Source organism: Centropristis striata, chromosome 1 (genome assembly GCF_030273125.1).
Source record: "Centropristis striata isolate RG_2023a ecotype Rhode Island chromosome 1, C.striata_1.0, whole genome shotgun sequence".
Lineage (NCBI taxonomy): Eukaryota > Metazoa > Chordata > Actinopteri > Perciformes > Serranidae > Centropristis > Centropristis striata.
Window position 1 is genome coordinate 20,496,312 of NC_081517.1, and position 15,570 is coordinate 20,511,881.

Sequence of the window (15,570 nt, forward strand, 5' to 3'; positions counted from 1 at the left end):
GGGATGCCAGATAAGGCCTTATCAGTGGATAACCGAGTGACAGCTCCATCAGATATTGTGGCAATGCGAAGACGGTGAAGGATGTCAATAACTGTTTTTGGGCCTGGTTCAGTGTGAGTTATGTTTCAGCTGTCATCATCACAACTACAGTCAGCCACTTTACTTGTTTAATTGGTACAAGTTCAAACAATAAATTAAAATTTAAACCACAGACTTTTAATTTTGTCAGGAGACAGAAACATCTGAACACTCATATTCAATTCATTAATCATGTCTAAATATACACCTTGTATTTGTCTCTAGAGTAATGATCTGTTTACATCTAACTATGCTAAAATGTCTCTTTAAAAGAGGTTTTCCACATTGACTTTATGATTTCTTAGTTATTAATTAAGGAGATATTAATTGTTAAGGTTGGATGATGCTTCCCTAGTGTCTGTCAGTAGTTATCAGGTATTATGTGCCCCAAATTCCCTTTATGAATTTTCTCTCCTTCTCCAGTAACAAGGATAAGGTTTGCATGAGAAATGGCTTGTGAAGATCACAAATCAAAATGTACCGCACTGAAAACAAGAAAATTCCTCAGCATTTCATTTTATGGTCTTCACAACAAGTACTACTAGCACATCAACCACTCAATATGCCACAGCAAAGGCACATTAAGAGTTCACCACAGAAACATGGTTAGGCCTTTTTGCAGGGAAGAATGTTGCAGGGTCTGCCTGCAGGACTCAGCCTATTGTCTGCAACAGGTGCAGCAGCAAAATGACTGTCAAGCAGCCTAGATAAGCTTTAATATCTACTGAGAAAGTGATACTGGATAGGTGAACCCACGTGTTGTTAGATATTTGAACACAAACTAATATACTTAAATAAGGGATTTGATTAGCATCCACTTTAACAAACCTTTCCCATCAGCCTCCTGTTGATAACTGAAGTGGGATGTGTAAATGTTTGACTCCAATATTCCCTCATTGGTGTCACAAATCACAGAAGCGTGTCACCACAGGCAGCAAACACAGAAACAAATCCACCCACAGTCCAAAGTAATATATAACATTTACACAAATACATCTGACATTGCTTACAAAACGAGAGCAATCGCTGCTGAATGCCATTCACTGCTGAATTTATGATAAACCATCTTGGATCTGTGTGTTGCAAATGTGTAGCAACAAGATGCCATCCTGTCCTTCTCCTGAACAGAAGAGAGACAGCGATCCAACAGAGACCTAAAGTAGTTTGTAGGGGAAAACTGATGACATTTGCTCAAACTCAAACCCTCATTTAAAAAAAAATATTGTCAGATGTGGAAAACAACCACGATATCAAAATGTAATTATATAATTAAGGCGATTTGTGAACCAAATTGTCTTGTATTGTAAAATGTATTATTTAAAAAATGTTTTTCCAATAAAAAATTATATCCTATGAATTTGCATCCGTAGTCTATATTTTCTACGCATTTAAAAGGCGTATCTGATGCAGACGTTCATCTATACCGCATCCCTGTCGAAAAATCTCGCCAAATATAGTCTCAGTTTTATACATAACATGAAAGTAACCGTTATGGAATATCTTTTAGGTCATATTTTTGGTTTTGGTACTCTTTCCCTTTGAAATAGAAGCCCGATTCATATGCTGAACAACACAAAACTTTAAGGCTGATGTGTTTTTTCATATAATAGGCTACTCATTGAAGCTGTGTTTAACATTCCCTTAATGAATTTGCCCAGGTCAGTGATTGACCAACTGAGAGTAAGAAAGCTGTTTGGATCAGTGAGGCCGTCAGTGGCGTCATTTAACCAGGTGGTGATTTATTAAATTCATGACACTGTTTACATCCCACCAAAAGCATTATTTAGACTCCCAACACATTTCACACCACAACATGGATAAATCGAGAGAGACACACAGAGATAGAGATAGATAGATAGATAAAGAGAGAGAGAGAGAGAGAGAGAGGGAGAGAGAGAGAGAGAGAGAGAGAGAGGGAGCTTCACATACACCTTGTAGATTAATCAAATGTACTCAGTAAATGTCCGGTGTCAGTCAGTGGAATGGCCGTTTTGGTCCTTCTAACGACCGAATTGCACATAAATATATTCCGATAAATAAAGCAGAGAGCCCGTCAACAGTGTGTGTGTGTGTGTGTGTGTGTGTGTGTGTGTGGACAGGAAGAGAGGCTCCAGCACACTCCGTTCACTATCTAGCTGTGGCGCAAAGCTACTTCGCTCAGTGGAAACGTACACATCTGGTAGAACATACACGAGAGCTACAGAGCGCTCTTTAATTCGGCATACATCCACCTATTTTATTAGAATGGGCTCAAGAGAAGGGGGGAGTTATGATTTACCAAAGACTAACAGTGGATCTTATCGATGATTTAATATTTTAACCTGTTCATCCTCTCCAACCCAACCCAGCCGCTCGGACATGTCCAAGCTTATAGACACACAGCCTTCTGTAGCTGTTTTAAAACCGAGCCTATCCAGCGGATTCAATTATGTTGAATTAAATGGGGATTGACAAAGCATCTAGAAAATTCAAGCCCCAAACCCATTCATCGATTTTTAGGAAAAATGTTTCTTTCAATTCAAACTTTACTTAACATAAAAAAATTGAACGTGTGATATTTCCATTAGGTTTTTTTCTCCTCGAGGTACAATTTAAGAGAAAATCCGGGTTTAGGGTCGACACAAACAAATCGGCAGGAAGCCCCCTCGCCGGTGGAAGGTGAGGGAGTTATGAGCAACTCCAACAAATAACTTCCTTCATGTCTCACCATAGCAAAGTGAACGGAGCTATGCAAGCAGTACAACGTCCACTGTTCAGGTCCAGAGATGATGATGATGATGATGGTGATGATGCCATTGCAGTTGATCCGAGCGCGTCATTATTGTCCCATCACTCTGTCGGAGGAGCGGGCCGCAGCAGGAGAGGGAGGGGGCGCTACTGTTTCAGTTCCAGAGCCCAGACATGTTGAGGCCATCCTGTCCGTCCTTTGCTCTTCTTATCGCCCGCTGACGAGGAGGATGACGATGTTGATGATGATGACGTTGTCTTGGGGATCTCCACCTGCAGAGACATGACATCCTTTTACATTTTATTGATGTTGATCCATGATTAAATTATCTTTTTATGGGTTATGTAGGCTATGTTATAAAGTAGGGATGGGCATCTTAGATGCTGGAGGGGGCCACGATTTTTCATCGAAACTACCACAGGGCCACATATAGGACCGTGAACTTAACCAGATATGATGAAACTGCAATTTTAAATATGTTTGCAGTGCAGCAACCTAACATATTTCATGCTCAAATGCATGTATAAGAGTATAAATTGGAATACAAAAGGTTTGAAGCAAATAAAAAATAACCACTTACTGTGATTTTTTCCAACATTAATTGCAAGAAGTAATTTTGTGCATTTTTCCACTGCACTTTTAAAATGTCATTCTCAAATGCATGTAGTTATACTGAGGGCCACTTCAAGTGAGGGTGCGGGCCGTATGTGGCCCCCGGGCCTCCAGTTGCCCATCCCTGTTATAAGGTATAAAATGTAGCTAAAGAGACGAGTGACAGCAGCATTTATCACCCTGGAAATTGTTTTACTGTTATTAACTGTATTTGTCACACTTAGATAAAGTTTAAAGCCTATGCCTCTTCTCTCTCTCTTTTTTTAAAGATAGCCTACCTAACACAAACACACAGTCCAAGCTTCAGCGCTCAAATGACTGGATATTAGATATGTTGACCGTGTGTGAGTGAGCGCAGTGAAGTAGTAGTAGTAGTAGTAGTAGTAGTAATGTTTGTGTGTTTGCAGTGTAATGATAGTTGTATGTATGCTGCAGCACTCTAAGTAATTACACACTTTTAAAATGTATACGACCACCTGTTTTCTGGTATAACAGCTCAAATATGTTCAACTGACGCGTTTTAATTAATTTATTCTCCAGTTTGTTACATTATACGAAAATATTCAAATCTATGCGGGCGCGCGCGTGTGTGTGTGTGAGTACGATTTTATCAATAACATATTTCCTTTAAACCGTGTAAAATAATGCTACATTAATAAAGGTGATAACAACAACAGTAATAACAATAGGCTAATAATAAAAATAAAATACACATATATAAATATATATTTAAAAAAAGTAAAAACGTGCACTTGTTTTACCTGAGTTGGATTCAACACCTTTCTGTATGTATAATGTGTTTATTGCCTATTTTTCTTTTCTGCTGTTTTACTATATGTTTCCATGTTTTGTCACTGTCATTTTAATCTGTAACTGGCAACCAATTTTGGCCAGGTATCCCTCGAAAAGCAGATTGCAATCTCAAGGGACTTCCTGGTAAAATAAAGGTAAAATAAAAAAAATATTAATAGGAATAAATTGTATTGAATTGAATTGTAGGCTATTGAGTTATTTCCTTGGCCTGCTTTTTAAGACTTGCAATTTCCGTCTACTAACAACATCTGGACAGGACCACAGGCCAATGGTTAACTCGAAAATATTTGTAAATATTCAAAACAGTCTTATATATATATATATATATATATATATATATATATATATATATATATATAGTGCGGTGGCAGTGGAGATGTTGAGGACTCTGAGCCGTGTCTGTGTGTTTGGCGACACAGTGACAAAGCTTCTAGTCTACACAGCTTTTCATCTCCGTTTGTTCACGCTGAAAGATCATCATTTTCTCTGGCATCAAACTTATAGAAATGTGACAAAGTAATGTCGCTGACTCTCAGAGGATGTATCCCACACTATTAGTGAAGCGGTACACCACTGCTCAGCTCGGTAAACACACAGTCTGAGACAACAGCACACTGGAGCAGTAGCCTGAGAGGAGCTTAACATCAAGCACACCATCATCTCATAAAATATGAGCATTGTTCAAACATGACAGATCCATTGCAATACCAGGCTCTGTAAACGCATCAATAATTGAACACTGGCCGGAATATGTGTTACAGTGAATGCGTTTACTGTTATTCTCCTCTTGGAGTTATATTTTAAAATGTAGGATTTATTGCTACTTGCTACTTCACTTAAAAGGTTGAAAGTCCAGCATATTTAGAAATGTAAGAAATGTAAGTGGCCGTGCAATTCGCAATTACGGACAGAAAACAATACGAGTTTTGTAGCTCTTTGAGAAAAACAAAGAGAAAAAAAGGGCTTAACACTAAAAATCAACCTGACTGGGAAACATTTCGGTCCGTTAATAAAGCCACGAGGTCCAATAAAATAGGAGTTGCTGCAGGCGGAGGCTGAGCATAATGATACACACAACCTTCAGTCTTTATTATGTTGTGTTCTTTCATATTCGAGTCATTTTGTCGCAGCTGCGACATCTGCCGCACCAGCGCGATCTGCTGCTTTATCCTACCAAAAAAGTATAAAACAGAAAGGTTGGGCTATATAAAATATCACATTTAAAAAAAAATAACATCAATAACAACAACAGTAATAATAATTATAATTATAATAATATGGATGTGGATAAAATACTGATTTTACACTCGCACACACTCAGTATATTTGGGCCTCCACTACTTAATGTTATGTATGTTCAGACAATTCACCCTCATAAATTATCAAATTATAATTTAATTATGAGAACTATTTTTTTCATCTCATATAATGAAGAGATATATATAAAATGTTCCAATAATGTATTAAGTCACAAATACTTTCTAACTACACTGTTTACAGCCTGTAGCCTATAACTTTCTGAGATTATAAAAACATAAATAGATACCATGCACTCACAATGAGCTTTTAATATACAATGCCCCACTACTTCAACTAAAACCAAATTAAATCATTTAACAAGTTAACAGCCAGTAGATATTTTATCTGTTACATAATAGGGGGTTGTCAGTGTTTTATTTATTCAAATTGAATTGAAGGATTTCTGAAGGTTCTTTGTAGGCATCAGTTACCAGTCACTTGGCTCTATTAGTCAGCAGGCTTTATCACTGAAAGTGATACATAGCACTGTGTTTCCAGGCAGGCTGCTGAAAGCTCTCTATATCCTACTCTATATGACTTACAGTGCAAACATGCCTCCAGGCATGACACGGAGATAGCAATATAAACATTTTGTTTTTGTGAAAAAATAGCACTGCAACAAAAGGAAAAAGTGTGCCGTGATTTAGTCAGTCTGTCACCAGAGACTATATGTATAAATGTGACACGTCTAAATCCTTTAATCAGAAATAATTGAGATTATAATCTCAATGTATATTTGCAATCAGTTTTCCTCAGCATTATAATATAAATAATTCAGGTATTACCTTAAAATCACGCACATATTTTGAACTTGGATAATGGAAAATTGATTCAAAGTGTGGCTGAAAATAGGTGAAACAGATCAAACACACTCTGCCTCTATTATTGGATCTTTGGATTATTCCATTGTAGTACAACAATATTCCCCCCTGAACCTCACAAGACATCTAATATTTCTGTTCACATATATGATATATCTTTATTCAACTGAAGTGCCCCAGTTGTAGCAGGGGAGTGTGTATTTTAATTTAGGACTGGAGTTGACATGAGTTATTAACAGGACTACATCCTTCTATTAGTGATTGCAGTTTGAAATGTGAGGAAAAATTGCTTTCTGGCTTCAATTATGTACCACACTTCCTTAAGGCAGCACTTTAGGCAACAGACAGGAAATAATTATTCTGCTCGATTCTCTTCTAGTTTATCCTGACCTGCTCTGTATGTGACCCTGTATTTTTGTTTCTACACATAACTTCTGGACGAAAGCTCGATGTTATCTCTGGGTAAGGTTAAGATGTGCTGGTGATTATATCCATCTATCATGAGATAACTGTGTGTCAAAACAACAGGCAGCTAGTTCTGTCAAAGCATGTAGAATCTGCGACATGATGCTTAGAAATGTAGTTAAAATGGTACATTATTACCTTTGGCCAGTGATCACAAATATAAATAAATAACAATTTGATATCACTGGCTGCTATGTTTGGAGTAGCACAGTTGACATGGATTGAAATCTATTGGATGCGCACAAACAATAAATCCTTTGCAACTGCAGGACCTTGAAAAGCTGTAGCCATGGGCTGCATATGATGTGGATAGGCCGTGAGGACGAAATCTTCAAAAAGTGTTGCTAGGAATAATAGTCGTGGTCTGGGCTGAACCTGGCCCCTCCTGGCTCCAAGCTGTCTGCGGATGGCAACCAATTTTCTGGCCCCACTGCTGATCATTTGGACTAAACCGTGTAAAATCTTTCTGTTGATACGGTTCAACTGTATGGGGATGCAATAGGTTTTTTCTTTAATAATAAATAAATAAGGAGTCAATGTAAATTATAAAATGTAATACACTTGTTTTTTATTTATTTATTGTTGACACTCTCTTTAGCTTTTAATTTCTTCTATAAATAAATAAATAAATATTAGCTGACGGCACAACCTGTTTTCTCTCCTGTGTTGCCTGGCTTTTCAGCTACCTCTATTCCTCTAAAATAATTATATCAAAATTAAAATCTTACAGAACAACAGTTTCCTAATTACGTTACCATGCGATTAATCTCATTTTTCTGCTCAGAGAAACAGCCTCCTTTTTCATCTCCTCCTCCTCAATTAATAAGATTATAGCCAATCGACAAAATATTTGAGATTTGTTGGTAAATCTCGGTCACACCGGAGCCGCCAAGCTCCTGCTTGTGCCATTCTGCTTCTGATGCAGATATAACTGTCTGTCCTTAAAGCTGCGTGTCCCACACTGAAAGGACGTTCACATTGTTCCCTGACTTTATCCTTTCATAAATAACCTTTGCACATCGCGAAAGTAAAGGCAATGATGAGCAGTGACCCACGACCTTTAAAAATATCCACGAAGGGCCCATCAAGTAGTGAGCAGCATTAGCCTATATTTTAATAGGCTTCATTTCTTTTGAGAACAATTTGTTCACACCGCTCTTCCATGCACAAAAAAGCAAAGGCAAATTTTGAGTTATAATGAATATATTTCTATATTGTGGATTTGTCTATATGTCAACATGTTTGGGTAAACAGCTGTTTATAGTAGGCTATAGCCTGTGTTTTACCAATAGTCTACTGACGCTGATTTTACACCAACTTCTCTTTTTTTCTGGATCATTATTGGGTTTATTATTATTATAAGGATTGTTATAGTGTTTTTTTAAATTTTATTTAGCAAAATAAATGTTGCTGTTACAAAGTTTTCACATTTCCTGTCGGACGCTGCCTTTTTTAAATATCAGTAGAATAACGAGCTGAAGGTAGGCCTATTTACAGGAAGCTCAACTGTGACCCTCAGTCGTTAATCTTCGTGAGATAAAACATCCAAAGAAACCAGCAATAATTGCATTTAAGAATGGTTCAAATGTTTCACCTTCGCCCTACAAAAACTACGATTTTAGACCATAAATCATGTCAGCCAAGGGTATTTTTTAAATTAATTTTTAAAAAAAGTGACAGCAATGAAGTCAAAGTACAAGTCTACAGTGCACTAGTATAAAGTTGATCTCTCCTTCACATCAGGCCCTTAAAGCAGCTGAACTCTAATGTTTGGGACTGTTGCTTCACTTTTCTTTCTCCTGCAGCACAGTAAAGTAGCATGTAGGCCAAAGGACGGGCTGCCATGGGAGTGTCAGCTATTCATGCAGAACATGTTGTGGTGTCAGCTAGTGCTCAACTTATTCCCCCTGTACTCTTGTGTTATTAAAGCTCAGGCCTCATTCAGCTGTACGGGTCACGGCGCACCGGGCTCTCTCTTACCGCTTCTCTCTTCCTCCGCTCCTCCCGGGCTTCCGTTTTTTTAAGCTCGGCCTTGAAAGCCTGTGTGTCTCCGTGCTGTCCGTCCTTGTCCAGGATGTCCATCAGGTAGGAGATGTAGCTGGTGGCCAGCCGCAGCGTCTTGATCTTAGACAGCTTAGTGTCTGCAGGGACATTGGGGATACACTCTCTCAGCTCCGCAAAGGCCGAGTTGATGCTCTGGGTCCGCCGCCGCTCCTTGCGGTTGGCCGTGGGTCTCCGCTTCACGGGCCGTGGGTGTGCGTGGTGGGGGTGCATGCCGACCGCGGCTCCGTTCACCGAGATGGGCCCGGCCCCCGGAACCAAGCCGCCGGGCCCGTAGTGGTGGTGATGGTGGTGGTGGGGGTCCAGGCCGCCGGAGCCGCCGCCGCTGTTGCCATGGTACTCTGGGCTGTAGCCGGGTGCGAGGCTGTACTCAGTCGGAGACATATCCGCGTGACTGATGAGCCAGCTCGTGAAGTATGGAGGAGCCCCGGTGTCCTCGTGACAGCGACCGGCAGCCGCCGCCGCGTGCAGGGAGTAGTGGTGGCTGTCGTGGTGGTGCATGACCGGGTGGTGAGGGAAGCCCGAGACCAGACTCATAGTGACACACACACACACACACACACACACACACACACACACACGCACGCACGCGCGCGCGCACGCACGGATGCTGCAGCAGTGATAAACTCGCCTTGGCTGCTTAACGCTTGTCCAGAGCAGATGTTTGCATCTTCAATAATCTACTCAGCGGCTCCCGACAGAAACAGTCCGTCCGGTATTCCGTGCAGCAGGCCAGAGCCCTAGATACTAGTCCTGTCTGGCCATATAGGCTGCTCACTTCTGTCCGAACAACTCCTCCTCTAAGACATTGTTCTCTCCCTCTTCCTCTAGTTATAAAGTCACAGCAGAGTCTCTCCTTCCTTCGTAGAGAAGCTCTCTCCCTGTGGGCCTACTTTATCTCATCCTTCTCTCACTCATTTAGCAGCTGTCAGCCTCAGAGCCGTTTGGCAAGGCAGGACCAGTCTAGACAGGCACTGGGTCACCACTGGCCAGTAGATACTGAGCTATGGTAAAGCCAGCTAGTCTGTATGAGAGAGAGAGAGAGAGAGAGACAGAGGGAGAGTCTGATTTACTACGTCATCTTTACTACCGGGGAGGAGAAACTGACTTCACAGCATTTATCAACCAATGGCGGCAGGCCTCCCCCTCCTCTGGCCCCGTCTGCAGGCTCTGTTTACTTCTCTTTAATGTCAATGGGCCTGCTAAGTAGACCTGCTGGCTCTGTCACACACACACGCGCGCGTACACATGCGGGGAGCGCACGCATGTGCATGTGCATACGCATACGCACAGCAACAATTAGCCCACAAGGTCAAGAATAAAGTGAGATGATCTTTTCTAGTTTCTCCATATACATATAGGCTACGGTAGCCAAAACCTAGGTCCACCACAGTACGGTCAGTATGCTGTTTATTTTGTTAAGTATTTATTTAGGCGAAGCATTTTAAAATGCTTTCAACAGAAATGTAATGCAGCGCTCTCCAGCTTTTACTAAGGCTGATACCAGGCCTATTGTAGATACATATAGATCCTAATGCTTTAAAGTGTGTAGCTATAGGCAAAGATGCTTTTTTGAATCCTTAAATAATTTGTTTTATTTGTAACTTTTAAATTATGTTCTCAGTAGGCCTACCAATTGATTAAAGCAGATCATATGTGTTGGAGACATGCGGACAACGTCTTAAAAATATTTTATTTAAAGTTTCAATGGTCCAAGCAGCAAACGCTTGGATCGACCTTTTTAGGCCTTTATGTTTCTGAAGCGTCTTATTTCAGTTGCGTGTTCTCAGTTTGGCTTCGTTTGTGTGAGCAGGGCTGAAGGAGCCACTGGTCCACAGAGCTGACCTGAAGTGAGATAGAAACACTCGACACTAGACAACCCTTGACCTGTGTAATGCATGTCAGTTTGGGACTTAAATCATTACATTTATTTCGTTGCTTCGAAAATGTTTACATTAGGCTAAGCATTCCATTGTTATATAGCACATTTTGTACAATTAAAACTAAAATAATAATAATTTAAAAAAAAGTTTAATTACAGCAAATGATTACATTATTTCCTTAAAATATAGATTCACGAACACGATTTTTCCAAACATAGTAACATGTAGTATTATACATTTGAATGGCTGATCTTTGTATTTTATAAATAATTTACTGCTGCTGTCACAAGCAACTGGACCAGACTGCAGAGGCAACCCCCAATAAACAAAAACAAACAAACAGTAAACACCAAGTTTAAGCTTAGTGATAAGTCGTTTGTGGGCCTTCATCCAAATACGAGATAGATATATTAAATAATAGCATAATAATAATAATAATAATAATAATAATAATAACATAAATAATAATAATAATAATAATAATAATAATAATAATAATAATAATAATAGACATTTGTGATTTGTGTGAATCATTTAGAAAACACTGCTGTAAATCAACTCTGTGATATATAATATAATATAGTTGATCATTTTAGGCAGCTGTGAAAAATGCTCTAAAATAAGGATGCTTTCAAAAATAGAAATGTTAATAGTTTATTTTTCATCAATTAACAAAATGCAAAGTGAGTGAACAGAAGAAAAATCTACTTCAAATCAATATTTGGTGTGACCATGCTTTGCCTTCAAACCAGCGACAATTCTTCTAGGCATTTTCACACCGGCCTGAGACTTTTGCACAGGACTTTATATATGACATATGATTTAATGCCTATCAAAGTAGGACTTTGTAGTCACAGGTTTAACTTTAGGCTTATCAGAAAGTCCATGTAAATGAGCACCTGGTAATATGTCAGAGCTGATTCTGACACTGTGACCGACCTTCTGACCGCTTCGCTCGGCTTCCGTAATAAGAAAAGTCCGCTGCATGTCCGGAGCTGTAAAACCTTGAAATAGCCGTTTAATTATATTTTCAAACCCGTGACGTTTTGGTTTTCTAGTCGCGACAAAAAGACTTATAGCCTACTCTGTTAACTCTGTTATGGCGGTTATGTTCTTACTCACAATCTTTCTACCCAGCATTTTGAAAATAAATGAAAATGTGCAACGCCAAAGCTTTCAACACAGTTTTAGTCAAATGTAAATGTAAATGACAGTATTACAGTTCTATTTCTTTACTTCAGCCTCACCTTGAGCTTCAGCTCAAAGCAAGAGAGAGATAGATAGATAGATAGACAGATAGATAGATAGATAGTTAGATAGATAGATAGAGAGAGAGAGAGAGAGAGAGAGAGAGAGAGAGAGAGAGAGAGAGAGAGCTCAGAACTGTGTATATCTGTATGTTTTCATGGTAAAGAAAATAAATAAATACCCTCTCCTCTTTACAAATAAACCTGGTCTCCCTGATGATGATTTCATGTCATTAGAATAGCGTAAAAATTCCAAGATATCATATTATAGAATCTCAACAAATATTCAGACCTCTAGGTGACCCTTTGAGTGCCACTGCAGCCCATTCAAAGATCTCTGAAGACCGTTCAAAGAAGTTCTAAGACCTGATGGAGACACCTCCCTGGAGTTGGTAAAGCCACAAGAACTTCTGAACATACTGAATGCATTTACAAGTATAATATTAAGCCTTCAAACTTTCTTTGCAGGTAGTTATCAGCTCCACTGCTCTGCTCTGCTATATCCCTTTTTACTTACCTGAAGAAGAGGTAATGCATTTGCCTTTGGGCTTCTACTTCTGGGTTTAACCCCCACTTTGATCTATTAATACCTATATGTCAGCAATAGACATAAAGCCCACGTAAGAGAGAGATTTAGAACTGGGTACTGACTACAAGTCTAAACGACTCGCAGAAAAATACAATTCTTTGTTTCAGTTGTGGACAGGACTTGGGGTGAATGATGTGGTGATTTGATACTTGAGTGCAAAAGGTTTCTGCATGGTCGCAGGCAGGTTGTGGACATAGAGAATATAAAGACCAGGCAGTAGCCGATGGCAGCAAGGCCAAATCGACTAAATTCTTATTTAGGGGGTGTTCAATTGAGGGTAGCAAGCTGTAGGCACACCACTGACATCTGATGAAGACAAACATGTTTCTTTTTTAAACATCCTTTAAACCAAAACAATAAGCTGAAAGAGGCAAAAATGCTCCATTGAGCTGAGGGTACTGCAGAGGGCAGAGTTGGTTGATAATCTTCCATGGGATCAACACCACAGTGTAGTGAGCCCTTTTACATTGCATGTAATTGCTATAAATCTAACTATTTTTAGTATTTTTAAACTGGAGTTGTCAATATTTTCACATTAACAATGCAAAGTAAGTACTGTAGTCATTAGACCCCATAAGAAATATTGGAAATATCCATTGTGCAAAGCCAAAGGTTGTAAAATGATATGGTATGAAATGCCAGGTGGAGTGTGAGGATAAGCGGCCTTTATATGCAAAACGTTCAATGCAATTGGTTTGATTTCACTTAAAATAATGACATCTAATCACCCATGTATGACACTTACATAAACATGTCTCACAATGAAGAAACTCAGAACAAGATTTTTTTAAACCAGCTGTGTGGAGTTCAAAGGTGATAACAGACACACTGCATTTAAGGTTGTGAGACAGATTACCACTTGTCAGCAATTTTGCTTAATAGGGGACACAAACTCCAAACATCACAAATGGGACTGTTGAATAATACTTTTTTTTACAGACCACAAACTTGGAAAGGTTTTAACCAAACCCCCATTTAAAGTGTAGTTAAGTTCAGCTGGTGTAAACCAGGATTTAGAAAAGCCAACTGTCTGCTGTGTGTCAGGACTCAAACCTGACCTGTGGGTCTGTATGGACTCTGACAGACCTGTCTGTGGCTGGTACACTGACAAATATGTGTAGATAACATGAATGCAGTCTACAAGGCCCAGGCAAATAATGTTCATGTTGCTGAAATTTAGTGGTAGGACTCACAGCTTTTAACTTTCCATTAATCTTCACACTTTTTTTTAACTTGTGACTGTTGCTTGAATACCATATTAGTTTGTTATAAAGAAAATAAACACATAAGAATCCTGCAAAAAGACTGCAGCCTATGGGTATTCTCCATATTACTGATCAAAGAATGTCTGAGAAACATTGAGATAATTCTATGAATACCAAGGGAATATTATTCGCAATACAGGCTACAGGGAAACATTTGAACATTTGTGCTGTAGTCTTCCCTGCAAGTAAAATATAAAACATGTATAGAGGTAGGCTTGCCTTTGTTGTACGGGGGTCAATATATTCTCTGTAGCAGACAAACCTCTCTGTAGTAAACTTGGAAGCAATACAATCGGTCACCTGAATAAGTTGCTGGATAAGTTTTAACCTCCTGAGAACCTGTGTCCTGAATAAGTTGCTGGATAAGTTTTAACCTCCTGAGAACCTGTGTCCTCATATGTGGACATTACATTTAAGGTTTGCTGGACCTTTATACTTCATTCTGCTTAACTATGACATGTTGTCCTCAGTAGTACACACTCTAGAAAATACATCAATTAGTGAAAAAATCAGATGGCAGCATCTTGGTAAAGTCAATCAACAGCTTATCCCCAGAAAAAAGTGGACCAGGTACAAAACCTGATCAGGTTAAAACTTGTTTATTTGTGCTTAATAATGTTTGTAGTTTGAGATTTTGTACATATTTGACTATTTTTAGCAATAGCAACAAGCTAGGACTGCTAATCAGGAAGTTCTCATTTGACAACGAATACATTTTACTATCGAGGCTGTAAATGTATGGAAATAAACAGATTTACATACTGGTGAATTAAATGTGTTCTACAGTAAAATAACGCTTAGTTTTTAATAATGCTTTGTTTTTAATAATGCTTAGTTTTTGTACTTATCATGTCCTACTAATCCTAAATATTTAGGAGAAACTGACAATACTTACCAAACTAAAGCTTGGGTCTCAGGAGGATAAGTTAACAATGATTGATGTATGCATTTTTAAGTGGTCAAAACTCAGAATGTAAATTATAATACGATCGGTGCAAAATATTTAGAATTCATTGTTAAAGGCTATTGTAAATCACTCTGACTTGTTCAAAGTGCTAGCTGCAGCCACAACATGGTTCTAAGTAATGTTTTCAGGCTCTATTTAGTTGTAAATGATGGCTATGGACAATAAAGTGTTTTGAGTGCTGCCTGTGTTGTAGGAGGCAAACCTGAAGAGAGAATGGGCTTTGGAATGTGTGGAGGAATTCTCTGTGAGGAAGGCATATGATTTATATTTGTTTAAGTGTTGAATTGGGGGGGGGGGGGGGGGGAGAGAGGGAGAGAAGGGGAGAGATCAGGAGCCTGACCGACTGACCTACAGTCTAATTATGTATCATTATCAGGAGACACAAACCGATCTAAATTACTGCAACAGCTCCCATTCACATAGATGGATTACACAGAGCAGAACGACACACACACACACACACACACACACACACACACACACACACACAGACCTCTCCCACCATGTGCCCTCTCCTCTGATCTCAGCCATTCCTGCTCTGTATAAATAAACCTTACATAGTAGCAGAGCATGTGTGTGTGTGTGTGTGTGTGCATGTGAAAGAGAGTGATAGATAGAGGGTAAATGTGTGTGTGTGTGTGTGTGTGTGTGTGTGTGTGTGTGTGCGAAAGAGAGAATGAGAGAGAGGGAGAGAGAGTGTGTGTCAGGTTGTGTGTTGACGTGCAGGTACATTCCAGAGCAG

At 39.2% G+C, this 15,570-nt stretch overlaps 1 protein-coding gene across 1 annotated transcript; it reads right to left on the bottom strand.

Moving 5' to 3' along the window:
- Nucleotides 1-252: 252 nt before the first annotated feature.
- On the bottom strand, nucleotides 253-9,451 carry hand2 (heart and neural crest derivatives expressed 2). The gene is made up of 2 exons (XM_059330731.1): nucleotides 8,797-9,451; nucleotides 253-3,078 (listed from the first exon to the last, which is right to left on the bottom strand). The coding sequence occupies exons 1-2, from the start codon at nucleotides 9,412-9,414 to the stop codon at nucleotides 2,953-2,955; spliced, it is 744 nt and encodes a 247-aa protein (XP_059186714.1). The 5' UTR covers nucleotides 9,415-9,451; the 3' UTR covers nucleotides 253-2,952.
- Between the last annotated feature and the right edge of the window lie 6,119 nt (nucleotides 9,452-15,570).

What these genes read in the sequence shown, in the direction of transcription:
- hand2 (XM_059330731.1), bottom strand. Translation starts at nt 9,414, where the DNA reads ATGAGTCTGGTCTCGGGCTTCCCTCACCACCCGGTCATGCACCACCAC. An exon ending in AGCGGAGGAAGAGAGAAGCG is followed by an intron (nt 3,079 to 8,796) that starts GTAAGAGAGAGC and finishes ATGTCTCTGCAG; the next exon opens with GTGGAGATCCCCAAGACAAC.